The sequence below is a fragment of the Ochotona princeps genome, chromosome 21 (assembly GCF_030435755.1).
Source record: "Ochotona princeps isolate mOchPri1 chromosome 21, mOchPri1.hap1, whole genome shotgun sequence".
NCBI lineage: Eukaryota > Metazoa > Chordata > Mammalia > Lagomorpha > Ochotonidae > Ochotona > Ochotona princeps.
The window spans coordinates 20,501,756-20,526,715 of record NC_080852.1 but is presented as its reverse complement, the minus strand read 5'-3'; the positions used below and the strand labels follow the sequence as shown (position 1 = coordinate 20,526,715).

The 24,960-nt window shown below is 38.9% G+C and overlaps 1 protein-coding gene across 31 annotated transcripts in view; it reads left to right on the top strand.

The window, feature by feature from the left end:
* The window catches only part of SLMAP (sarcolemma associated protein), a 124,979-nt gene that overhangs the window by 48,013 nt on the left and 52,006 nt on the right, over positions 1 to 24,960 (top strand). For 20 of the 31 annotated variants that reach the window (XM_036497560.2, XM_012925959.2, XM_058679108.1 and 17 more), the window contains exons 2-5: positions 1,695 to 1,842; positions 16,122 to 16,194; positions 20,940 to 20,976; positions 22,125 to 22,187. In XM_036497560.2, coding sequence (XP_036353453.2) covers positions 1,695 to 1,842; positions 16,122 to 16,194; positions 20,940 to 20,976; positions 22,125 to 22,187 — 321 coding nt within the window. Of the gene's footprint in view, positions 1 to 1,694; positions 1,849 to 16,121; positions 16,195 to 20,939; positions 20,977 to 22,124; positions 22,188 to 24,960 lie in introns of all 31 variants that reach the window. The other 11 variants (XM_058679107.1, XM_058679099.1, XM_058679101.1 and 8 more) reach the window with 1 other exon arrangement.

Sequence of the window (24,960 nt, the reverse complement as noted above, 5' to 3'; positions counted from 1 at the left end):
GCAGATTTACAGAGAGGAGAGACAGAGAAAGATCTTCCTTTTTAAATGCAGGAATCTTCATATTTTTTTAAAGAGATGTTTCTTTATTGGCAAGGCAGATTTACAGAGAGAATGAGAAATAAAGATCTCCCATGTTCTGGTTTACTCGCCAAGTGACTGCAGTGGCTGGAGCTATGATGATCCAAAGTCAGGAGCCAAGAGATTGTTCCGAGTTTCCTACACTAGCTCAGGGTCCCAAGATTTTGGGCGGTCCTCTACTGCTTTCTGAAACTACACACAGGTTGCTGCATGGGAAGTAGAGCAGCCAGGACACGAACCAGTGCCGATTTGGGATCCCGGTGTGTGCAAGGCAAAGATTTAGCCACTAGGCTATTAATAGCACCAGGCCCTATAAAATTGTCTTAAAATATATACCCAGCATGTTTTTTTGTTTTTAATTTGTTTCGGTTTTTCCAGATTTTATTTCATTTATTTGAAAGGCAGAGTGACACAGAGAGAAAGCAGAGAGAAATGGCAAGATCTTCCATCCATGGCTCACTCCCCAAATGACTGCAATGGTTGGAGCTGGCCTGATCCAGAGTCAGAAGCCAGGAGCTTCCTCTGGGTCTCCCATTTGGGTGTGGGGGCCCAGTCACTTGGAGTATCCTCTGCTGCTTTCCCAGATACTTGAGCAGGGAACTGGATTGATAGTGGTGCAGCCTGGACACAAGCTGGTGCCCCTATGCGTTGCGGGTACTGCAGGTGGCAACTTTACCCCCTATATCATAGTGCTGGCAAAAGAAATGGTTTCTATTTTATTCAGAGTTGTGTGACCATTACCACTCATTTTAGATTATTTTTATCACCCTGGAAAGCAACCTTGTAGCCCTTGAAACCACTAATGTGCATTTTGCTTTTATGCATTTGCCTATTCTGGATGTTTGATATAGATGAATTTATGTAAGTTGTGTGTATGTGTGACTGACTTTTTTTTACATAGAAAAGTATTTTAAAGGTTCGTTCATATTGTGTATATCGTTACTTCGGTACTTTTTATTGCCAAGTAATAATCCATTGTGTGGTTATTTCCACATTTGTTCATCTGTGCATTATCATTGAGTTGTTTCTACTTTTTGGCTATTGTAAAAAATGTACATTTGTGTATGAGTTTTATGAGGATATATATTTTCAGTTTTCTTGAATATATACTTAGGAGTAGAATTGCTGGGTTATATGCTAATTTTATGTATAATAGTTTGAACACCTAACAAGCTACTTTGCAAAGTGGTTGCACCATTTTGTTGGCTGGATTTTATTATCTTAAGAAGTTCTTGAACTTTTTTTTCTTACTTTGTTTTCATTTGAGAGGCAGAAAGACAGACAAGCAGCTGCTCCATTGCCATTTCATTCCCCCAGATACCCACAATAGTTGAGACTGGGCCAGGCCAAATCTAGGAGCTGCGGATTTAGCTAGAACCTCCCCAAAATGTGACTAAGATACAAATACTTGAGAAGTCTCAAGCCCAGTTTTAAGGTTTTAATTTCATATTTGATGGTAGAAAACCTTAGCAAAAGTAAGCCATTTGAATTGATAAGGGAAAAAAAATCCACCTGGAGTATCTTGCAAAGTTGGAAGTACTTTTTTCCTTTAAACTAAGATAGGCTTGAAATTATTATTAATCTAGATTCTTTCTTCTTTTTTTCCCCTGTTGCAGTTTTATCTCCAAGACACTAAAAGTAGTAATGGTACCTTTATAAATAGCCAGAGATTGAGTCGAGGCTCCGAAGAAAGTCCACCATGTGAAATTCTTTCTGGAGACATTATTCAGTTTGGGGTAGATGTGACGGAGAACACACGGAAAGGTACGGGTATGGATCAATTTTTCTTATTATTTATTTTAAAAGTTGTATTTTTATTAAAATTCTGTTAATGTTTTATGTACTTATAAAAACTGTTTAAATTCAACATTATATGCCATGAAAAACAAAGTTTTCTATTTCTTCTATTGCTTTTTTAAAAATTTTATTTCTAAAATTTTGCTTATTATTTATTTGGAAGGCAGAGAGAGACAGATGGATTTTTCCATTCCCTGCATACTCCACAAATGTCTGCAATAGCTGGGGCTGGGCCAGGCTAATGCCAGGAACCAGGAACTTGATCCAGGTTTCCCACATGGGTGGCAGTGCATAGGCTGTTATCTGCTGCCTGCTGAGTACATTCACAGGAAGCCTGACCAGCAGCAGAGGTGGGACCTCAATGCCAGGCACTCCAGTGTGGGATACAACTCTCAAAAAAACATCTTAATCAACTTCTACACTCAACCCTGCAAATTTTGAGTTCCGAAATGTTGTGATTTTTATCATGCGTTTACTTATTGCCACATGGCCAAAAGGTGTTGACTGTGGCCCCAGGTACCATTTTCTTGTTTTAGTGTTCCAGACACAAAAGATAAGGTAGGGACAAAACTGTTTTTTAGTTTGGCTCTTTTTGCGTTAATAGAGCAATCTTTTGGATGTCTTCCAAACAGATTTCTTCTTCTATCTCACTGGCTCTGTGGGTGGGTTAGATAATTACCTATAGCAACCTGCAGCTGGGTAGAAGCTGTGGCACATCTGCCATTGATCCAGATCAGTTTTGATTTGTCCCTTCAAGTCTTACATGCATTGTTTGACCAAACAAAATCAGAGTTCTGTTAACAAGAAAGAAGAGTGAAATGTTGTAGAGGTAGGCAGCTCATAGAACTTACCACAAGTTTTAAAACAAAATGTCCTATTTCACAGCTTTTGGAATTAAAAGATTTCTAGCTAAATAAATGTTGTTTGGTCTTGGTAATTCTGAAGACTGCTGGCTCTACTTAGTTTATTATATATTTTATAATCCTAAAATTGTGTTGTTGGATCTTAAAACTTCATGTTAGAAACTGGAAGTGTGTGATCCCATTATCCTCATTTGATATGGAGGGTGGAATAGTTTGGCAAGCTTTTCCTTTTTTCTCTGAAGATACAATGGTCTGGTGATAACATTGCTAGCAGATTGACATTTTGCACAGTAGAGTTAGTGGTAGGGTGTTGATATAATGATTACTTACTGCTGGGGGTGTGTGAGTGCCTGTGCTCATTAACTATTAATTCAGTAATAGTTTTTTTCTTTCTGGTTTTTGTTGATATCCTCAGAAATTAGATTTCTAGTATTTGAATTTAAGTAGAACTGAAGTCTTAAGGAACTTCCATTTACAATGGTAAAACAAAAGAGAAACATTGACTTCTGTTGCAAAATAGTGACTACAGTATGCTAAGAGAATTCTACTTAAGTATAACCATTCTGGGAATAGCAGTATTGAATACTCATTACTTTAATGACTCTTACCATATCACACCTCCCCTGGTACTGAGTCATTTAGCAAGCATCAAATTGAGCTCAGTGTATGAAGCACCACTTTTGAACAAACCACAGAGAAGAGACATTTTCTCCAAGGACTATTTGTCTTCTAAGCTTCCATTTCCTGAAAAGCATTATTAGGTGTTAACTGATGGAAGTGTGAGGTAATGAAATACATGTGAAAAATGTTTGGTTGACCTTGGCAAGTAGAACTTCTCAGAGCATTTAATATACTCTTATAGTTTACAGATTTCCAGATGAGCTTATGCCATAGGAAACCATTAGAGAATGCAGCTCTTTGCAAATTCCTTTCCATCCTTCCCATCTAGTTATGAGAGATACTGTTTTAGAAAGAAAGTACTATGGAAAACTAAGAGGATATTTGTGAAACTCTTGGTTTTTGTTAATATTGTATTATTATAGCAATGTAGGAGTCCTACATGCTTCTTTTGAAAATTTGGCTTTTGTGCTAACTTTAAGAAAATTAAGAAAATTTCTTCATTATTTATGTTCTTAGAATTTTTTTTTTTTAATTTACTGGCTTTAAAAAGTTGACATACATTACCCAAGAACTGTTTTGGGGATCTAGCTGTGTCACAAATTAAGTATTACCTTTTTAAGCTTATGCCAGAAAAAAAAAAAGTATGTGCTAAATAATACTGTTTATACTTCTTGGAGAATATTGTTGAAATTGGGCAACACTACTGGATAATCATGGGATAAAAAGAAACCAACAAAAATAAATAAAAACAACCAAAAAAAGCAAAAAAAAAAGTAATCAATTGGATGGTTTCTAAGGGGATAAAAAAGTAAGCTTTTTTTTTTTTTTTTTTTTAAGATTTATTTGTTTGAGAACCAGAGAGAGAGAGCTCTCATCAGCTGGGTCATTCCTCAAATGCCTGCTATGGCCAGGGCTGGGGCAGGGCTAAACCTTGGAACCAAGTATTTGATCTAGAAGCTGAAGTCTAGAGCTAGAACCAGGGATTGAACTCAGGTGCTTTGATGTGGCTTGCACATGTCTTAACAGCCAAGCCAAACACTTGCTTCTGGAAAAGACAGTTTATTTATTTATTTATTTAAAGATTTATTTATTTTTTTAAAAAGATTTATTTATTTTATTACAAAGTCAGATATACAGAGAGGAGGAGAGACAGAGAAGAAGATCTTCCATCCGATCATTCACTCCCCAAGTGAGCCGCAATGGCCAGTGCTGCGTGGATCCGAAGTTGAGAACCAGGAACCTCTTCCAGGTCTCCCACACGGGTGCAGTGTCCCAACGCATTGGGACACTGATATACAGAGAGGAGGAGAGACAGAGAGAAACAGCTTCCGTCTGATGATTCACTCCCCAAGTGAGCGCAGCGGCTGGTGCTGCGCCAATCCGAAGCCAGGAGCCAGGAACCTCCTCCAGGTCTCCTATGTGGGAGCAGGGTCCCAAGGTTTTGGGTCATCAAGCCACCAACAGGGAGCTGGATGGAAAGTGGAGCTACTGGGATTAGAACTGGCACCCATATGGGATCCCAGCGCATTGAAGGCGAGGACTTCAGTTGCTAGGCCACCGTGCCGGGCCCTGGAAAGGACACTTTATACCACAATACAGTAAATCGCTTAGTCAGATAAAGTGTGTAATCCTAAATTCCTGCATTATCAAGAACCAAAGACAAATACTAAAGGAACAGGCCACTTATCAGAAGAAATTAGACCAAGAATAAGAAAAAAAAAGGCTTGGAAGAAATAAGAAGCAGAAATGAATGAAGCGAACAAACACCCTAGCAGGAATTAAAAACAATTGAAATGCTAATTCTTTTTAAACAGTAAGATAGGTTATCCATAAATCATGATGCCCTGTATTAAGTTTAAAATACTGGCAGATACATTAGGTGAAGCATGAGTAAGCACAAATACATACTGTATTGAAAGAATTCTATGAGAATGTTATGATTACTAATAATAAGGAGAAAAGTGATATTAATGTTTTCCTAGCAAAATTATCCCAATATGTGGAAAACTTAAGTCAATTTTTAAAAGAGTTCTTTATTTTTATTGGAAAGGTAGATTGACAGAGAGAAGGAGAGACTAAGAGAAAAATCTTATATCTGCTAGTTCAATCCCTGAATAGCCACATGGCCAGAGCTGAATCAATTTGAAGCCAGGAGCCAGGAATTTTTTAGATCTCCCATGTGCGTGCAGACCGCTGAGGACTTTGGTCATCCTTCCGTGCGTTCCCAGGCCGTAATCAGGGAACTAGAGAGGAAGTGGAGCAGCTGGGACACAAACCAGTATCCATATGGGATCTATTGCTGACAAGGAGAGGATTAGCCAATTGAGCCATCATGCCATGCCCACACCAATTTTCTTTTTTTTTTTTTTTAATAAAGATTTATTTATTTTATTACAGAGTCAGATATACAGAGAGGAGGAGAGACAGAGAGGAAGATCTTCCATCCGATGATTCACTCCCCAAGTGAGCCGCAACGGGCCGGTGCTGCGCCGATCCGAAGCCGGGAACCAGGAACCTCTTCCAGGTCTCCCGTACGGGTGCAGGGTCCCAAAGCTTTGGGCTGTCCTCAACTGCTTTCCCAGGCCACAAGCGGGGAGCTGGATGGGAAGTGGAACTGCCGGGATTAGAACTGGCGTCCATATGGGATCCCTGTGTGTTCAAGGCGAGGACTTTAGCCGCTAGGCCACGCCTCCGGGCCCAAACACACCAATTTTCTTAAAAGAGCCTGAGAAGTTACTAAAAAATTCATCACTGTCAAGATACCAGAAACAGAATTCCAAACTACATTTGGTCTCATTTATAAAAACTAGTAAATTGTTATGTTATTCCAAACATAAATATAGGTGGGGAAAACTCTCAAAATCTTTTAAAACAGTTAACATATTATTACTGCCAAATTTGCTAAAGATTTAGTACAGAAACTAAGCTATTTTAGTATGATAAATTGCTAGTGTTGTAATTAAAATTTTGATTAAGTTAAAATCATAGAATAAACAACAAATTTATTCCAGGAATACAAAGGTGACTCAGTGTCAGCAAATATCAGCATAATCCAAAGCCTAAAAATCTATATAACTTTAAACAGTAACTTTATATAAGCAGTAGAAGTCTAAAAAGCATTTAATCATATTCAGTGGCTATCTCTATTAAAAACTCTGAATAGGAGGAAAAGATCATTTTAAGGGAGCAGGCACTGTGATGCTGCAGCAAGTTAAGCCATTGCCTATAGTGATGCCAGTATCCCATATGAGTGCTGGTTTCAGCCCTAACTGTTTCACTTTAGGATCCAGCTCCCTGGCAGTGCTCATGGGAGAGTAGCATCATAGAGCCCACGTGCCTGGGCCTTTGCCACCCATGTGAGAGACCTGGATGGAGTTTTACACTCCTGGTTTGAGTCTAGCGCAGCCCTGGTCATTGAGGCCATTTTCTCTAACTCTGCTTTTCAAATGATTTTTTAAAAATTTGTAAGTAAAATAGAGTGAAAAGTAACAAAAATATTATATCGTTGTAAAACTATATGGGCTAAAGTTTCAAATATAAAGAATGATAAATCTCATGCAAATTGAAGAAAGATATGTATGGTATAATACGTTATATAAAGTGTGAATATATGCAAAGCAGTACCATATAGTGACTTTTGTTTAAAGATTTATGTGTTTTTATTTGAAAGGCATATTTTACTGAGGGAGGAGAGACACAGAAAGAGGTCTTCCATCTGCTGGTTCACTTCCAAAATGGCTGCAACAGAGAGCCAGAAAAGAGAGACATTTCATTCCCCAAATGCCTGCATCTGTTTGAAACCTAATCTGGGAGCCAGTTACTCAATCCAGGTCTCCCACAAGGGTGGCAGGAATCTAAATTACCTGAGTTATCACTGCCGTTTTCAGGGGTCTATAATATCAGGAAGCAGGGACTAAAGCTAGGACATAAAAATAAATAAATAAATAAAAAATATATATGGTTTTACAGGAAAGGCAGATTTACAGAGAGAAAGAAAGGAAGATCTTCTATCCACTGGTTCACTCCCCAAATGGCCACAAGAGCTGGAACTGAGCTAATCCAAAGCCAGGAGCCTCTTCCTGATCTTCCGTGCAGGTGCAGGGTCCCAACAACTTGGCCATCCTCTCCTGCTTTCCCAGGCCATAAGCTGGATGGGAAGAGGAACAGCCTGGACACAAATCAGTACCCATAAGGAGTGCTGTCACTGCAAGGTAGGGGATTAGTCAAGCTATCGCATCAGCCCTCAACACAACCCTTCTAACCAATGTCTTAATCATGGACCAAGCACGCACCCCTCTCAGAACTTTTTAAAAGTGTATGTTTAGGGCGCGGTGGCGTGGCCTAGTGGCTAAAGTCCTCGCCTTGAATGTCCGGGATCCCATATGGGCACCGGTTCTAATCCCGGCAGCTCCACTTCCCATCCAACTCCCTGCTTGTGGCCTGGGAAAGCAGTCGAGGAGGGCCCAATGCACTGGGACACTGCACCCGCGTGAGAGACCCGGAAGAGGTTCCTGGTCCCTGGCTTCGGATCGGCGCAGCACTGGCCGTAGCGGTCACTTGGGGAGTGAATCATCGGACAGAAGATCTTCCTCTCTGTCTCTCCTCCTCTCTGTATGTCTGACTTTGTAATAAAAATAGAAATAACTCTTAAAAAAAAAGGTATATGTATATAGTGATATGAGTCTGGAGCCACTGAATATATCAGTTAATGTTAGTGTTTCCTTTAAGCTCTTCAAAAAAATCTAGTTTTGATGTTTCAATGTGCAATGTGGATGATCTCACATGCACGAATAACCTACCCTATAGATATCAAACCCTATAAACAAAAGTGAATCAGAAGTGAGTGGAAAAAATCTCTATTGCTCTGCCTTTGAAATAAATGAAGTTTTTTTTTTTTTAAATCAATATAGCAAGTTCTAGTGTTCTACAACACAGCAAACTAGTTATAAGTCACAAAAATATATATACATCTGTGAAGTGGAAGAGAAGAGCTGGTACATTCCAAACATAGAAAAGATAAGAAAGTGGAAATATTAATTATCTGATTTGACCAATTTATGCTTTATATGTGTGTTGAAATTTTGTACTTCCCTACAAAAATATAAAAGTATTACCTGTTAATTTAAAAAAATGTTTTAGAAGGAAAATTTTTTTTCTATCACAGTGTGTCAACCAAGATTTTGTCAGTCTTCTTCGTAATTACTAGAGGCTTAATGTGAGGCTTGAAAATTGTTAGTCTTATTACTCACTATCCTTTTTACTCCGCGGTCACTTAGCTTGTCTATGCTTTAATTTCCTCATCTTATGAAATGGTCATAGTAACATGTTCAGTGTGGACCTTGAAAGCATATGTAAAGTGCTCAGCTCAGGTCCAGGGTTAGTATTATTACTATCAGGTTCCGTACTTATCTTTTGAGCAGTCTGTTTGCCATAAATTGGCCTCTTTTTCTGTAGCTTCAGGCCTAGGCTCCTCTGTCTTTCTTTTGGAACTTAACATTGGCCATCAAAGGCTCACCTAACCAACGTCTACTTTCCAGCTGCTAGAGGAAATCACAAGCTGATTGCACACAGAATGTGCCAGCTTTACAAGATTAACCAAGGGAACCATTCTGGTGGCACAGCAGTCGCCTTTTGTTCATTTTAAAAGTGAATTCTCAGCACAGACTGGATACTATAATCACCTGTAGTGCTTTGTGAAACTGCAAATGCCTGGATACAGCCATTAGTCCTAAAAGGAGCATTGTTTGATGTGGATCCTCTATGTTATACAACTGAACTTAATAACCCTGCATGATCGGATTCCTAGCAGCAGCTACCTTACATGCTTTGCTTTGTCTCCAAGTCCCAAGTTGACCTACTCACCTTGTCTGCTGTGTGTCTGTTCCTACTGGCTTTGAATCTGTATTCCCAGTGCTTGTTGGTTGTTTCCTTTTGAATGTCTTGCTGTTGCTTTATAATTACATTGCACATAACTTAATTTCACCTTCAAGCTAGAACATTCTATTCACTTCTCAGTTTCTTTTACTTCTCTGTTATTCTGCCATGCACCTTAGCTCATGGCATCTTTTCTGAATCCTGTGTCTTCCTTATCCCTAACAATTGTATCACTTAGACCATATATATCTCTTTTCCCTGCTACTGCTTCTGCCCACAATACCTTGCCAACCTACTGCCTCTAGAATATTCTCAAATTACAACTCTATTTGTATCTTTCCTGCTTTTAGAAGCCTTAAGTAGGTGAGCCATATTTTAGAATAAAGCCTGAAAAGCTTACTTGTACATTTGAGGTACTCAAAAATACAGACTTGGTTCAACCTTTTTGCTTTTTTTCCCATTATTCCTTCATAAATTAAGCTATTCAATTTGGTTATGGAGGTGATGACCTTCAGATTTCTTTTGAATCCTAGCACTGATAACTAATCCAAGGTGTGATCTCAAACAAGTTAATTCAACCTTTTCTTCCTAAATCAGCTGATCTGTGAAATAGAAACACAGCTATTTGCATGGTTCATCATGGATAGTGTTCTTCGCGTGGGTTCTGACACCAGGAGGACGTTGACATGCAAACCTTTACTGCCTGTCTCCAGTTTCCTTCCACTGCCCTTGCACTCTCACTTCCTTTTCTTTTCATGATTATTGGTTTGTGCCCTTCTTTCTACCTTTCCTTCCAACTTTTGAATTCTTTTTATAAAACCTTCCTATGCCCTTGCCTTCCATTTCCGCAAGTGGTTTGCCCTTCTTATAGACTTGTAATTCTGTTTCCTCCCCTTTGTGTATATGGTAGCTATTTCTGGCTTGTTCTCTCTCTGAATTGAAAGCTTCTTAGACACAGACACCTGGTTATAATTATCTTGGTTTCTTCAGTACTTCCTCCACACTGCCTTGTAGCCAACAGTTTTTAGTGAATATTTGTTGAGGGAACAGGTAAACCAAGAAAGCCATACTCATGGCTAAGTAAAAAAAAATAATAAAGTAATGAGAAATATCACCCCCTGGTGTACTAGGAGAAATGAAGTAAATGCATATGCTTGCCTGGAGAAAGAATTCCTCCACCAGACAAATAGAAACAAGATTCCTAGGAGAACCAGCTGCCTCTGAGACTAGAGCAAATAAAGACTACAGTTTCGCCAGTCCAGAAAGCAATGAAATCAGTCATCTGAAATTGATGTCTCTCAAAAGAACTTCTAGAAAGTAAGAGGAATGAATCTCAACTGGCTAACAGAGGGCAAATTCAGCATCAAATAATAAGCATTGGATTGAAATACATTAAGTATGTTCAAATCCATGAATTTGCAATGATATATAAACAGTGGAAAAATACCTAAGCAACTTTAGAGGAACTTAGAAAACCAATTTGCTGGGCCCAGCACAGGATTAGTGAATTGAGCCATCACACTGGGCCCCCATCTGATGTAGTCTTAACTCTGATTATTTATTTATTTATTTTTAAAGATTTATTTTATTTTTATTGCAAAGTTGGATATACAAAGAGGCGGAGAGACAGAGAGGAAGATCTTCCGTCCAGTGATTCACTCCCCAAATGACAGCAATGACCTGTGTGCGCCGATCCAGAGCCAGGAGCCCAGATCCTCTTCCTGGTCTCCCATGTGGGTTCAGGGACCCAGGGCTTTGGGCCAACCTCAGCTGCTTTCCCAGGCCACAAGCCGGGAGCTGGATGGGAAGTGGAGCTGCCGGGATTAGAACCGGCGCCCATATGGGATCCTGGCGCGTTCAAGGGAAGGACTGACTTTAGCCGCTAGGCCACCATGCCATGCCCTGATTTTTATATGTATATATATTTTTTTTATTTTGAATTTTTGAATTATGTGGTATAATTTCATATAGACTGGGATTTGACTCTAGTTTTTTTTAAAGATTTATTTATTTATTTTAAAGACTTATTTTTTTTATTGCAAAGTCAGATATACAGAGAGGAGAGACTTCATAATTTTTTTTTATCAGTCCCTTTGGTGAACTTCAGTGTAATATATCAGATCCATAGCATTCTTAATGTAACACATCACAAATTCTTAGCTCCAGCGTTACATTTTTGTTCTGTAATTAATTTGACTTGTTTTGCTTTTTAAAAAAATGGCCAATTTAGGAAGGCCAGTATGATGGCTCAATTGGCTAATCCTCCCCTTGTATGTGCTAGGATCCAATATGAGCGCCAGTTCATGTTCTAGATGCTCTGCTTGCTAGCCAGTTACCCGCTTGTGGTTTGGGAAAGCAGTAGAGGATGGTCCAAAGCCTTGGGATCCTGTACCTGCGTGAGAGCCCCAGAAGAAGCTCCTGGCTCCTGGCTTCAGTCAGCTCAGCTCTGGCTGTTGCGGCCATTTGAGGGGTGAAACAGCAGATGAAAGATCTTTCTCTGTCTCTCCTCTCTGAAACTGCCTTTCCAATAAAAAATAAATAAATCTTTAAAAATAGTCACCAATTTAAGCACAAAGGGGCTTCAAAAAATTTATGCAACATAGAATTAGGACAAAGAGTGGCATTTGGTACAATATGAGGTCAGTACTTGCTTGTATCTGCATCCGTATCAGAGTATCTGATTCTAATCCTGGCTCCTCTGCAGCGAATCCAGCTTCCTGCTGATGTACACACTGAAAGGCAACAGGTGATGACTGCAGCCTCTGCCAACCATGTGGGAAGCCTGAACTGAGTTCTGGGCTTCCAGCTGTTGTGGACATTTAGGAAGTGAACCAGTGATGAAAGATGTCTCTCTACCTGTCTACCTTTCAAATAAAATGAAAATAAGTTAAAATCAGTTATTGAAAAAAAAAATAAGATAGGACTGGCATTGTGGCATTGCAGGTAAAGTCATCACCTGCAATACTGGCTTCCCTTTTGAGTGCTGGTTTGTGTTGCAGCTACTTTATTTCCTTTGCAGCTCCTTTGACCCATGTGCTGGTGCTCCCACTACTCGTGTGGAGACCTGAATTTAAGTGTCTGTTTTCCTGGCTTTGGCGCAGCACAGCTTTGACTGCTGTGGCCATCTGGGTGTGGATCAGTGGATGGAAGATCTGTCTTTCCCCCTCTATCTATTTTTCTGACTTTCACATGAATAAAGAAATCCTTAATAAAATAATAACATTAAAAGCATGCCACTTGAGCTGCTTGGTTTCAGAGTTCTGCCCTCCACGCCACCCCACTTCATTTCAGCTTCCTGTTTATGTGTACCAGGGAAGCAGTAGATAATGGCTCAGGCATTTGGATCCCTGTCACAAGACCCTCTGAAGCTCCTGGCTTCTGACTGTGGTCTGACTCTTCCCCCACTGTTGTGGGCGTTTGTAAAGTCAACCAGAGAATTGGTGGGAGTTCTCTCTGTGTATGTCTATCTGCCTTTCAAATAAATGAAATAAATGAAAGGTAAATTTATTTTTGTGCAAAAGAAATTTAAGTCCTTGCATGCTAAAAAGTCTTCAGAGATCTTGGGAAAAATATGTTATAAAAAGAACTGCATGGATTTTTTTTTTTCCTCTCTCTCTGCAACAAGTATATTTAACTTATAAGACTATGGTTCCACGAGCTCTAAAAAAGTATTTACAGGTATAGGAAGTAAAAAAATTTTTTTTAATTATGAAAATATGTTTACAAAAGAGTCTTTTCCCACCTGTTGATTCAATCCTCAAATGCACAAATGACCAGGACTAGGGTAGGCTAAAGCCAGAAGCCAGGAACTCAATCCAGACCTCCTATGTAGTTAACTGGGCCCTTATTGCTTGAACCATCTAGCAGCCTGCTACCTTCCAGGTTGCACATGTACAGGAAGGCAGAATTGGAAGCAGGGTTGGGCTTCCACTGTAGGCATTCAGGCATCGCAAATGGCATGGCATCTTTTTGTTTTTGAAGATGTTTGTTTGTTTGCTTGTTTGTTTTCAAAAGTCAGATTTACAGAGTGAAGGAGACACAGAGAGAAAGATCTTCTATCCACTGATTCACTCCCCAGGTGGCCACAATGGTCGGTGCTGAGCTGAACTGAAGCCAGGAGCCAGGAGCTTCCTTCAGGTTTCCCGCATGAGTGCAGGGTCCCAAGGCTTTGGGCTATCTTCTACTGCTTTCCCAGGCCACAAGCAGGGAGCTGGATGGGAAGTAGATCAGCTGAGACATGAACCAGCGCTCATATGGGATCCTGGTGTGCATGTAAGGCATGAATTTAGCCACTAGGCTACCCTGCCAGGCCCCAGAGTGGTATCTTACCCACTAGGCCAAATGCTCACTCTTCTGTAAAATTTTTGTGGTGTTTGTGTATATTAGTTAAGTATAGTTGTTGCATCTCCAACTTGTGTTGCATTCCTGTGTTTCTTATGGACTGCTTATTGTAATTTTCTGGAAAGGCTATAGAGCTTTATAAATGCATCTCTTCCTCATCTTTAAGAGAAAATTATGTGATTCATGCAAAGAAAATGAATCCTGTTATCCCCACTGTAAAAAACATCTTTGCCCTTGAACCATAAAATTTTAAGCAGGTGTGCTCTTGATGTATTCATAAATGTATGTTAAAAGCCTACTTTGTACCAAATCATTTTACCAAAGAAACATTTAAAAAGTGGGAAACGACCAATCCTTGCTGCTCTCAAGAGTTGACTCTAATTGGTGAAACAGCAGTTGTGTAAATGATATTCACAATGCAATGTGCTTAATGTTGTCAGAAGTAGATATGGAGGCTCTGGAATGTTTAACCCAGATTCTGAACTTTGGTGAAAGTCTGATCCTGCAAAATAAACAGCATTTGGCCACACCCATAGCTGGGGGCATAGTGGGGTGGATAAGGGACACTTAAAGGTCAGTGGCCAAAGGGAAAACTTGAGGATAGGGCAGAGATTGGAAAAGATAAGGTAGTTTGGAGATTACAGGTAGCTTGGCTTCTTATGGTACTTTGCTAGCTAAGCAGAGTTTACAACACTGTGGTATGTGGTTTTTGATATCTGTTAACATTTTTTGTGTAATAAATTAATGAAAATCAGTTTTGAATAAATTATGCTAAGTTGCTTACATTTCATGTGTGTTTCCAAATGCTAATCATAGTACTTCTTGTTTGTATTGTGAGCCTGATCATTTAATAATTTGCTCCCAGGCCTGGCACGGTAGCCTAATGGTTAAAGCCTTTGCCGTGCATGCAACCAGGATCCCATGTGGGTGCCAGTTCTAATCCCGGCAGCCCCACTTCCCATCCAGCTCCCTGATTGTGGGCTGGGAAAACAGCTGAGGACAGCCCAAAGCCTTTAGGACCCTGCACCTGCATGGGAGACCAGGAAGAAGCTCCTGGCTCCTGGCTCCTGGCTCCTGGCTTCAGATTGGCGCAGCACCGACTATTGTGGCCACTTGGGGAGTGAATCAGCAGATGGAAGATCTTCCTCTGTGTCTCTCCTCCTCCCTGTATATCTGCCTTCCCAATAAAAATAAATGAATCTTTAAAAAAATAATAATTTTCTCCCAAGTGTCTTAGGTCTATGCTTTAGTTTTATTGTAGTATAATTTATCTGCATCACCAGTTTCATATATACCATTCATTGTTTATTGACAACTCTCCATAGACATATAACCATTATAAAATACTACATTTATCATGTTTCTGCCATTTCTCAATAATTTTGATAAATAATATTTTAAACGAGGAAAATGGAGTATTTGAAGAATGTAGAAATTAAGAGTCATCAGTTTTTTTGGGCCCGGCGGCATGGCCTAGCGGCTAAAGTCCTTGCCTTGAAAGCCCCGGGATCCCACATGGGCGCCGGTTCTAATCCCGGCAGCTCCACTTCCCATCCAGCTCCCTGCTTGTGGCCTGGGAGAGCAGTTGAGGATGGCCCAATGCATTGGGATGCTGCACCCGCGTGGGAGACCTGGAAGAGGTTCCAGATTCCCGGCTTCGGATCGGCGCACACCGGCCCGTTGCGGCTCACTTGGGGAGTGAATCATCGGATGGAGGATCCTCCTCTCTGTCTCTCCTCCTCTGTGTATATCTGGCTGTAATAAAAATGAATAAATCTTTAAAAAAAAAAAAAAAGAGTCATCAGTTTTTAAACCAGAAAATAAATTTTTTTTCTTAGGAAACGCTCACAGGGAAGCTTTGTACAGTTACTGCTTTGTGGAGGAGTGTTGTCTCTTAAAATAATCAGTAGGAAGAGGAGGAAGGAAGTAGCAATAATAAATTATCTTCAGTGTTACTGGCATGACGTTATATTAAAATGTTGGGGGTGGGACAAGAAACAGCTATCAAGAAAACAAAACAAAAATTTTAAATACTGAACTAGAAACCTCAAATGTGAGTTATAACAAGCAATTTCACTGGTCTTGATTTCCTTGAGATTAAATGGGGATATTAAATGGCATTTCTTAATTATTTATAACTTCATAGAGTTTTATGCAGTGTGACTAAGAGTTACAGATTGGAGGCAGGAGAGTTAAGAATGAAGGCTATATTTGAAAAGGAAGCAGAGTTAGATTTGGATGGGGAAAAAGTATATTTTTCTCACTCAGTTGTATTTCCATATATACAATATGTTGACTGTTACAGAATTGGAAATTAGGATTTTTTGAAACCATTCTGTCCGTAATTCTGTTTTATAATTATGATTTATTATGAATAGAGAGAAGTTTCTCCAGGATAACGAATATTTTGTTATTGCTACTAAACCAGATTTATTTTCTTTCCTAGAAGTTATTTTTAGGGAAAGAAATACAGATTTAGATATGAGAAGTACAAAGGTTTATGTTTAAACAATCGTTTTATTCTTGTTATTTGTTTGTTTTAACCAGTTACCCACGGGTGTATTGTTTCCACAATAAAACTTTTTCTACCAGATGGTATGGAAGCCCGGCTCCGCTCAGAGTGAGTATAATTTAGTGCTCTTTAATTTGGGGATTAATTACTTTGGTTAATAATATTCTAGACAATAATAAACAGTGTTGTAAGATTATTTTAATTAGGTTATAAAATTGGTGTTATATTTCCTGGAGTATGATACACTTTATTTTAAATTGCTTTTCACATTAGTTGAAATTACACTAAATAGAAAGCATTAGAGGCAGAGATTATTTTTTCCAAATTTAGTTTGATAATTTTTATTTTAATTAGTATCTAATTGCTGTTTCACAGTGTTTGAGGCATGCTAGTTGTGGTGGTAGCTCCATTCCTTTGGGTAGGAGTTTACTGTAGCAGTTCTTAGACAGTGATCGTCTGTACAATTAATACCAAGCTCACAATCTTACAGGCCCTTGAATTTGTGCACATAGCTTATAGCTTATGTTAGTGGGAGGTTTTTTTTTTTTTTTTTTTTTTTTCACAATTTCAGGTTGTGTGTGCGTAGTGAAGGTCACACATACAATCTAGATTTTAAAATATAAACATAAGTACATTCTGATTTGGTGATTTTCACAACACAGCTGCGTAATCCTTAAAAATCCTTTTTTTTAAATGCTTGAATTGCTAGCAGCTTGTTTCTGTACTCAACATGATATTTTCTGTCCTAAAAGAGGAGACAATGATGGGTGAGAACATGGAAACTGAAGGACAAGAGCAGTGAGCAGGAGAGAAGCAACAGAGATTCTTCTGTCACTGTGATCGTCTGTACTTTGATTAGTCATGTATTTTCTACTTCACTTAGAAGATACGTTTAATGAAAAAAAGGTTTATTTTTTTAAATCAGGGTTACAGAGAGAGAGCTTCTGTCCGTTGGTTCTTCTAACCAAATGGCTGCATCTCATTTGTGGGTGGCAGGGGCCTGACTACTTGGATCATCTTCCCCGGCTTTTCCGGGGTCATTAGCAGGGAGATGAATCAGAAGTAAGCAGCAGAGATACCAACTGGCTCCCAGATTGGGTGCAGGTGTAACAGGTGGTGGCTTTACCTGTTGTATGCCATAAGAAGCTTTTAACCCCAATATCTTTTTCCAGTGCTTTCTTATCATTATGTATTTTACATCTGAGAGGACTAGGCAGAAAGAAAGCAAGAAGGAAATATATACATAGAAAAGAAAGTGGTACGGGGGAGAATCTTTTATCTGCTAGTTCATTCTACAGCTGGAAGAGCTGAGGTGCTGAAGCCAGGAGGCTGGAATTCCATTCGTCTCCTTCACCACTCACGTGGAAGGCGTCCTAAGTACTTGAAGACAACTAGGATGTGTTAACAGGTTAAGAAGTGGAGGACCTGGGGCTTGAACTGGCATTCTGTAGACCTTTTTCTTTGTTTTTGTTTTTTTTTAAGTTTTGTTTTAAGAATATCTGAAATACAGCATAAATATTAAAGACATTTTAAATTTAAAAAATTAATGTTTCTTGTCTTAAATGGGTTTAATTATGAAAATAGGAGAAAATTTGAACTTCAATGAAACTTTTTTGAGGCCAGAAGCAATATTTTATAACTCTTAATTTACTGATGATGTATAGCTTCTTGAAAGACATTGAGGTCTGTATTTGGTAACGAGCTTTTTCCTTCAAACTAAGGGGTATGGGTTCTCAGGTTCCAACTGGCAGAGCGTGTGAGTTTTTTCAGTCAATTATGACCTTAGTCATTGGGTTTTTTTAGTCCATTTCACCTTTGTTCCCATTACCCTCTTTCTGGTATTCCCTCTTTTGTTAAATATTAGCATCATTTACAATTTTGCTGTAGTTCATTGTACATAATTTGATTGCTATTGGGATTAGTGCCACATCTTTTTGGTAAAACTCATCCTATCGAGAGTGAGACAGTATCTCATTGTGATTTCAATTTGCTTTTTCCTGGTGGTTAAAGATAATGAGCATTTTTTTCATGTATTTCTTGGCCACTTGCATTTGTTTTGAGAAATACATATTCAGATTATTTCCCCAGTTCTTAACAGCAGTTTCAATTTTTTTGGATTAGTAATTATTAGACTTATTGATGGGTCACAATGTGACATTTCAATACAAGTACATAATATGAACTGATCAAATCAGAACAATCAACCTTTCTCCTTCTATACCATCACTTTATGAGGTCTGAAGTTCCTTTCTTACATCTGCTCTTAAGACATGTATTTGATTATTATGAATTATAGTCACCCAATTATTCAGTGTAACATTGCTTTGATGTAATCCTGATTTGGCACCTGTTAACCAAACTTCCTTTATCCTCTGAAGTCCTCTCACTCTCTAGTATCACTACTTCACGCTCAGAGAGGTTTCTAGTTTCCATAAGAAGGAAAACTGTCAACATTTGTCTTTTTGTGGTTTACTTAACTTACCCTGATATCCTCTAGGATTTGTTTTATTATTCCTACATAGCAAAGAATCACTCTCTAAATCCCTCATCTCCGATTTGGGGATGTATAGGTTAAGCTTCTAAAATTAAACACTCCTATGGAGAATGTCTTACAGACCCAAGTTCTACAGCAAAGAAAGGCTAAAATCTGGAAACCTTCTTTAGTGAGCAATAATGCTAAATAAAACAGCAGCACTGGGGCCAACTTGGTGGCAGGCTAACCCTCTGCTTGTGACATGGGAAACCAGAAGATGGTCCAAATCCTTGGGACCTTGCACCCACGTAGGAGACCTGGAAGAAGTTCCTGGCTCCTGGCTTCAGATCAGCTCAGCTCTGGACACTGTGGCGATTTGGGAAGGGGAGCCAATGGATAGAAGGCCTCCCTCTGTCTTTCGTTCCCTCTCAATCAAATCTTTCAAATGAAAACAAGTATATCTTTTTTAAAAAGGATGGTAGTACTGTTTTGCTGTACCAGTCACCTCAGAAATTGAATACTTAAATGTATGTATCAAATTGAACTGTCACTTTAAAACAAACATTAAACAGTGTTACTAGCTGCTGATTGCTTAAATAATAATGACACAAAGTATAGAACTAAAGCATGCAAGTTCAGAAATTACACTAACTGGGTCCAAATTCTAGCTCTTCCTTCCCAGCAAAAGACAAATTGCCTGATCAAAGCAGATCTCATCTTCCTCAACCCTAAAAATGAAGATTATCAACCCAAATCCATAGGTTACTGTATTAAATCTGCTTAAATAAAGAGCTGCAAGCAGGACCATGATAAGCCCACAGCTAAGGAAGACAAGGTGTCTACTTTTCATATCCTGCAAAATAATCTGTGTGAGTTGGGGGTGAGCCTAGCGGACATATATCTCCCTTAGCAGGTACTAATCATTTGCACCTGACCAGTCACTCAGCTTGAAGACTGGGTCAGATTCTTAAAATCAAATGGTGAATTGTGTGTAAGCTGCTAAGAAACTGATCTGGCACAACTGATCAAATTTACTAATAATTTCTAGCACTCCACTCCTTTCTGAGCATCCATGATCTCTTACAGAGATTTTTTTTATATAACTCACTACTGTACTTCTATGTTTTAATTACTGTGATTAATTCACTGTTGAATCTCCAAAGCCTAGTACAAGGTCTTAACAAAATTGGTGCCTAAATTTAATAACTTAATAATCATGTACAACTTCAGTTTTTTTTACCCTATAAAATTAGACATTTCAAGATAAGCTCATTTTTTAAAAAAAGATTTACTTATTTTTATTGCTAAGTCAGATATACAGAGGGGAGGAGAGACAGAAAGATCCTCCGTCCAACGATTCACTCCCCAAGTGGCCACAACGACCAGTGCTGCACCGATCTGAAGCCAGGAGCCTGGAGCTCTTCCGGGTCTCCCATGTGGGTGCAGAATCCCAAGGCTTTGGGCCGTCCTCGACTGCTTTCCCAGGCCACAAGCAGGGATGTCTAATTTTATTAGCTAAACCCAATAGCTATGATGTAGAATCAATCTTGATGTCTGGCGTTAGATGAATGTAAATATACCTAAATGGAATAATATCCAATGATTAATAAAAATGAAATCCAGTATTTTGTTTACAGTAAAATGGTTGGATTTTAGGTTCATTAAATGAATAAGCCAGGTGCAGAAAGGTAGATATTATAGGTTCTCTTTCATGTGTGAAGTTTAAACAAATGTCATTTTGAACTTATATTAGTGATTATTAGAATCTGGGAATGATGAGAGGAGAGGAGATGGAAGGATGTTGGAAAAAGGGTAACAAAAGTCAGACAAATGGGAATAAGAGGTTCCAGTGTACCACAGCACCCTGGGACAATCATTGATCACCGTAACATGTTACAGCCTGAGACCCTGGAAAGCAGGAGTTAGAAGCCTCCAAACTTGAAAGGAAGGTAGGACAGTGGGGATGTTGAATATCTGCTTTGATCCATTTATGCTTTATGTGTATATTAAAATTGTGCACTTGCCTCAAAGGTGTATATGTTACATGTTAATCAAAATTGTCTTTGAAAAAAGTAACCTAAGACTCTATCACCACCCTCAGTAAGTGTGGATCCTTTACCAGTATTTAATACATTTTTGGATTGGAGCTTGCTTTTAGAAATATACTGATGTGTAAAAATTTGGTTAATGTATTTGTTACCCCCTTTTTATTCCCTAAAAATTTATACATTTACAGAGGTTTAAAAGATAATTCATGTTCTTTTAGCTATATGAAGGCGAATGTATCAGTTTTGTGGTTTGTGATATTCTGGTACTGTCATATTCTTGTTTCCTCTAATTGTCAGAAAATTAGATAAAAATTCTAAATTTTGCTTTTCAGTGTCATCCATGCCCCATTACCAAGTCCTGTTGACAAAGTAAGTTGCTAATAATTATTCTTTATAGCCTGTTTTAGCTATATTACTTTGAAACTATTTTGTTTGTAATATGATTCATCCAGAAACTTATTTCTCTGTAACAAAATATATAAAGTATGTATAACTACGTAGAAATCCTCTGATATTTTAATATCTGGAAAATTTAGGATGTTTCTTCAGAAAAAGCCTTTGTTATTTCAACCCATTAACTGTATAGACTATAAGTACCTATTTTGTTCCGGGGTAAAGGTAAGGAATGTTTGCTATTATTTTTTATTCTAAGTTATAGCTCTGTCTAGAAATTTCTTAAAACTTTCCATCCAAATAGTTCGCTCAACATTTATATATACTAGAAAGTAGTGAAGAAATATGTGCTCATTCATAGCAGTGTTCATTTATTATTTCAAAGATCAGTTTTAACATGGTCTGAACATAAATTTGTTCTGTCCTCTATTGTGATGCCAGGTATCCTCTGCAGGTTCTGATAGACTGCCATGTCCTCCATGTGCAGCTGGTTATGCTCTCCACTGCTCCGTCTAAGCCTCTGAGCAGGCTCGGTTCTGGCACTTGTACTCCATGGCAAGACCATGGTTTCTGAGTCCGGCAGTTCGATTGGGGAGATCCCTAAAGAAACTTTGTCTGAATTGATCCCAGACCAGATTCTTGTGTGTACTTGCAAGTATTGGCACCACTACAGTCCATCACCCCAATCAGCTGGTGGTTGCATTGCTGGGTTGGTTCTGTTTCCAGCCCTATCTTCCACTGGAACCAATGGGTGTTGCAGTCCAGCCTGATTCTGGAAATGGCTACTTTTAATAAATTGTTTTGGAGAACCATTTAACAATGAATTATAAAGGGAAAATAACTGGCTTTGACTTTGGAAGTATTATTTCTGCATTGTTTTCATGAGTAGTACTTATTCTACCACCTGCTTTTAAGTTTTTAAATCAGGTAATCAGGTATAAATACCATTTACAAACTTTGGACACAGCACAGAGTTATACTGAGAATTAAGGAAACTGATAAATTTAAAAAATAATGTTTTGTGTATTTAAGCAAATAGATATTTCAAGGAATTGATTTGTCTTCCATGACTTTTCTAAAAAGTGTTTTATGTGACTGTTGACACTGTATCATTTTGTTTCTAGGTTGCTGCTAACACTCCAAGTATGTACTCTCAGGAACTATTCCAGCTTTCTCAGTATCTTCAGGTAAAAGTTAATCTTGAGACTTACTTAAAGAATTAAATAACTAATATTACATTTATTTCTTTAGCTCACAAACAGAATTTAAAAGCACTGGAAAAAAAAAAAGAATTTAAAGTACTGGAAGAATATAAATACAAAAGAAAGGACAAAGAATTAAAATTAGGTTTATGCAGCCCAGTTCAGGCCTAACCTAGTGGCTAAAGCCCTTGCCTTGCATGTGCCAAGATCCCATGTGATGCTGGTTTGTGTCCTGGAAGTCCCACTTCCTACCCAGGTCCCTGATTGTGGCCTGAGAAAGCAGTGGAGGATGGTCCAAAACCTTGAGAGCCTGCATCTGTGTGGGAACGAAAGAAGGTCCTGACTCCTGGCTTTAAATCAGCTTGGCTCCAGACATTGCAGCCACTTGGGGAGTGGACCAGCAGATGGAAGTTCTTTTTCTCTGTGTCTCCTCTCTGTATATTTGACTTTCCAATAAATAATAAATAAATAGGATTATGAGGAAAGGATAAAAGAATCAGAATTGTTAAATCTAGAGAAGACAACCTTCTATACTGGAGGGATGTTTTTTCCTTTAAATATGAGAAAATTTCAAAATATTTCTTTTTTTTTTTTTTTTTAAAGATTTATTCATTTTATTACAGCCAGATATACACAGAGGAGGAGAGACAGAGAGGAAGATCTTCCGTCCGATGATTCACTCCCCAAGTGAGCCGCAACGGGCCATGCTGTGCCGATCCGATGCCGGGAACCTGGAACCTCTTCCGGGTCTCCCACATGGGTGCAGTGTCCCAGTGCATTGAGTCATCCTCTACTGCTTTCCCAGGCCACAAGCAGGGAGCTGGATGGGAAGTGGAGCTGCCGGGATTAGAACTGGCGCCCATATGGGATCCTGGGGCTTTCAAGGCGAGGACTTTAGCCTCTGGCCATGCCGCTAGGCCCTCAAAATATTTCTTTATCTATAGATGACTTTTCAGTAAAAATAAGGTAATTATTGCTCAGCACGGTAACCAAGTCCTTGTCTTGCATGTACCAGAATCCCATGAAGGTGCCTGTTCATATTCTGGAAACTCCACTTCCCAGCTGGCTCCCTGCTTGTGCAGTCCAGGACAGCCCAAAGCCTTGGGACCCTGCACCCATTTGGGCAACCTGGAAGAAGTTCCTGGCTCCTGGCTTTGGATCAGCTCAGCATCAGCTGTTGGGGCCACTTTGGGAGTGAACCAGTGGAGAGATCTTTTTTCCTGTCTCTCCTCTCTTTAGATCTGCCTTTCCAATAAAAATAAATAAATCTTTTTTAAAAAGTAATTATATGAAACTTACTATATGACAAGGCCTATTCCAGCGCTGTTTTGCTACCAATTAACTTAAACATTGTAGTGGTTATAGAATTTCCATGTTTTATTCCCATTTTTACAGATGGAGTAACTGAAAAGTAGGAAGATTTAAATCTGTACAATATCACACATCTAGCATGTGGTAGGGCTGGGTTTTTGAACCCAGTCTGACATGACCATAATTTGACAGACTTCAGTCTCTGCTCTTAATCTCTGTAATGTGTTTGTGGATGCATAGACAGATTTCTTGGGAGAGCAGATACTTAAAATGGGCTTTACAAGAAGTTAGTGCTGTTTTTGAAGAGTTATTCATATCTCTAGCAAGTAAACAAGTGTAGTTTATATAGTTTGGGGCTGAGTTAGTTATTCTGGTGAGGGAGGATGATTAACACAAATTTTGTGCTTGGAGTTTAGAGATTGAGTTTTTTTGTTGTTGTTTTGTTTTGTTTTTAAATGTTGACTTTCTTCCTAAATCAGTTCCATGACCTTGGGTGAGTCATTTTACATTCAGGTGTCTTTTGTTTAAAATTAAAGAACCAAGCCAGTGATCCAGGGTTCCTACATTCTTTAATGGGAATCAGTCACTGAGGGAAGTTCTGCCTCAGTTAAGGATATACACATCTATAAAAATGAACAGAAAATTATCAGTGTATTAGCTGGATCTTCTACCAGGTATAATGTGTTCTTACATTAAAACAACAACAACAAAAACAGCTGTGCACACTTGTGCTCTAGCTAGAATTCCCCAGATGTGGTTCCCTAACTGTGACTCCTGAGGTGCCTCATTTTCCTCCTCTGTGAAATGGATAGAATAATAGCATTTATTTTACTGAATTGTGAATAAATAGATTTATAAATATAAAACACACAGATTATTGCCTGGTATATACAGTGAAAAATTATTTACTTTTTAATAGGAAGGCATTTTTTTAAAAGTCTGACTGTCAGAGAGGCAAGAAAACTTTGAGATTAATTTGGCTTAAATTTCATTTTGTGTCTGAGTAATATGGTGCTCATAATGTTTAAGTCATGTTCCCAAGGCCGTTCCCTGTTGTTGCTCATACTGATGGTCTGTTAGTTAAGCTCATGCCTTGGTTTGTTGATTCTTAACTTTTTTTTTTAAAAAAAAAGATTTATTCATTTTATTACAGAGGAGAGACAGAGAGAAAGATCTTCCGTCCGATGATTCACTCCCCAAGTGAGCCGCAACGGGCCAATGCTGTGCCGATCCGATGCCGGGAACCTGGAACCTCTTCCAGGTTCTCCCGTGCGGGTGCAGTGTCCCAATGCATTGGGCCGTCCTCGACTGCTTTCCCAGGCCACAAGCAGGGAGCTGGATGGGAAGTGGAGCTGCTGGGATTAGAACCGGCACCCATATGGGATCCTGGTGCTTTCAAGGCGAGGACTTTAGCCACTAGGCCACGCCGCCGGGCCCGATTCCTAAC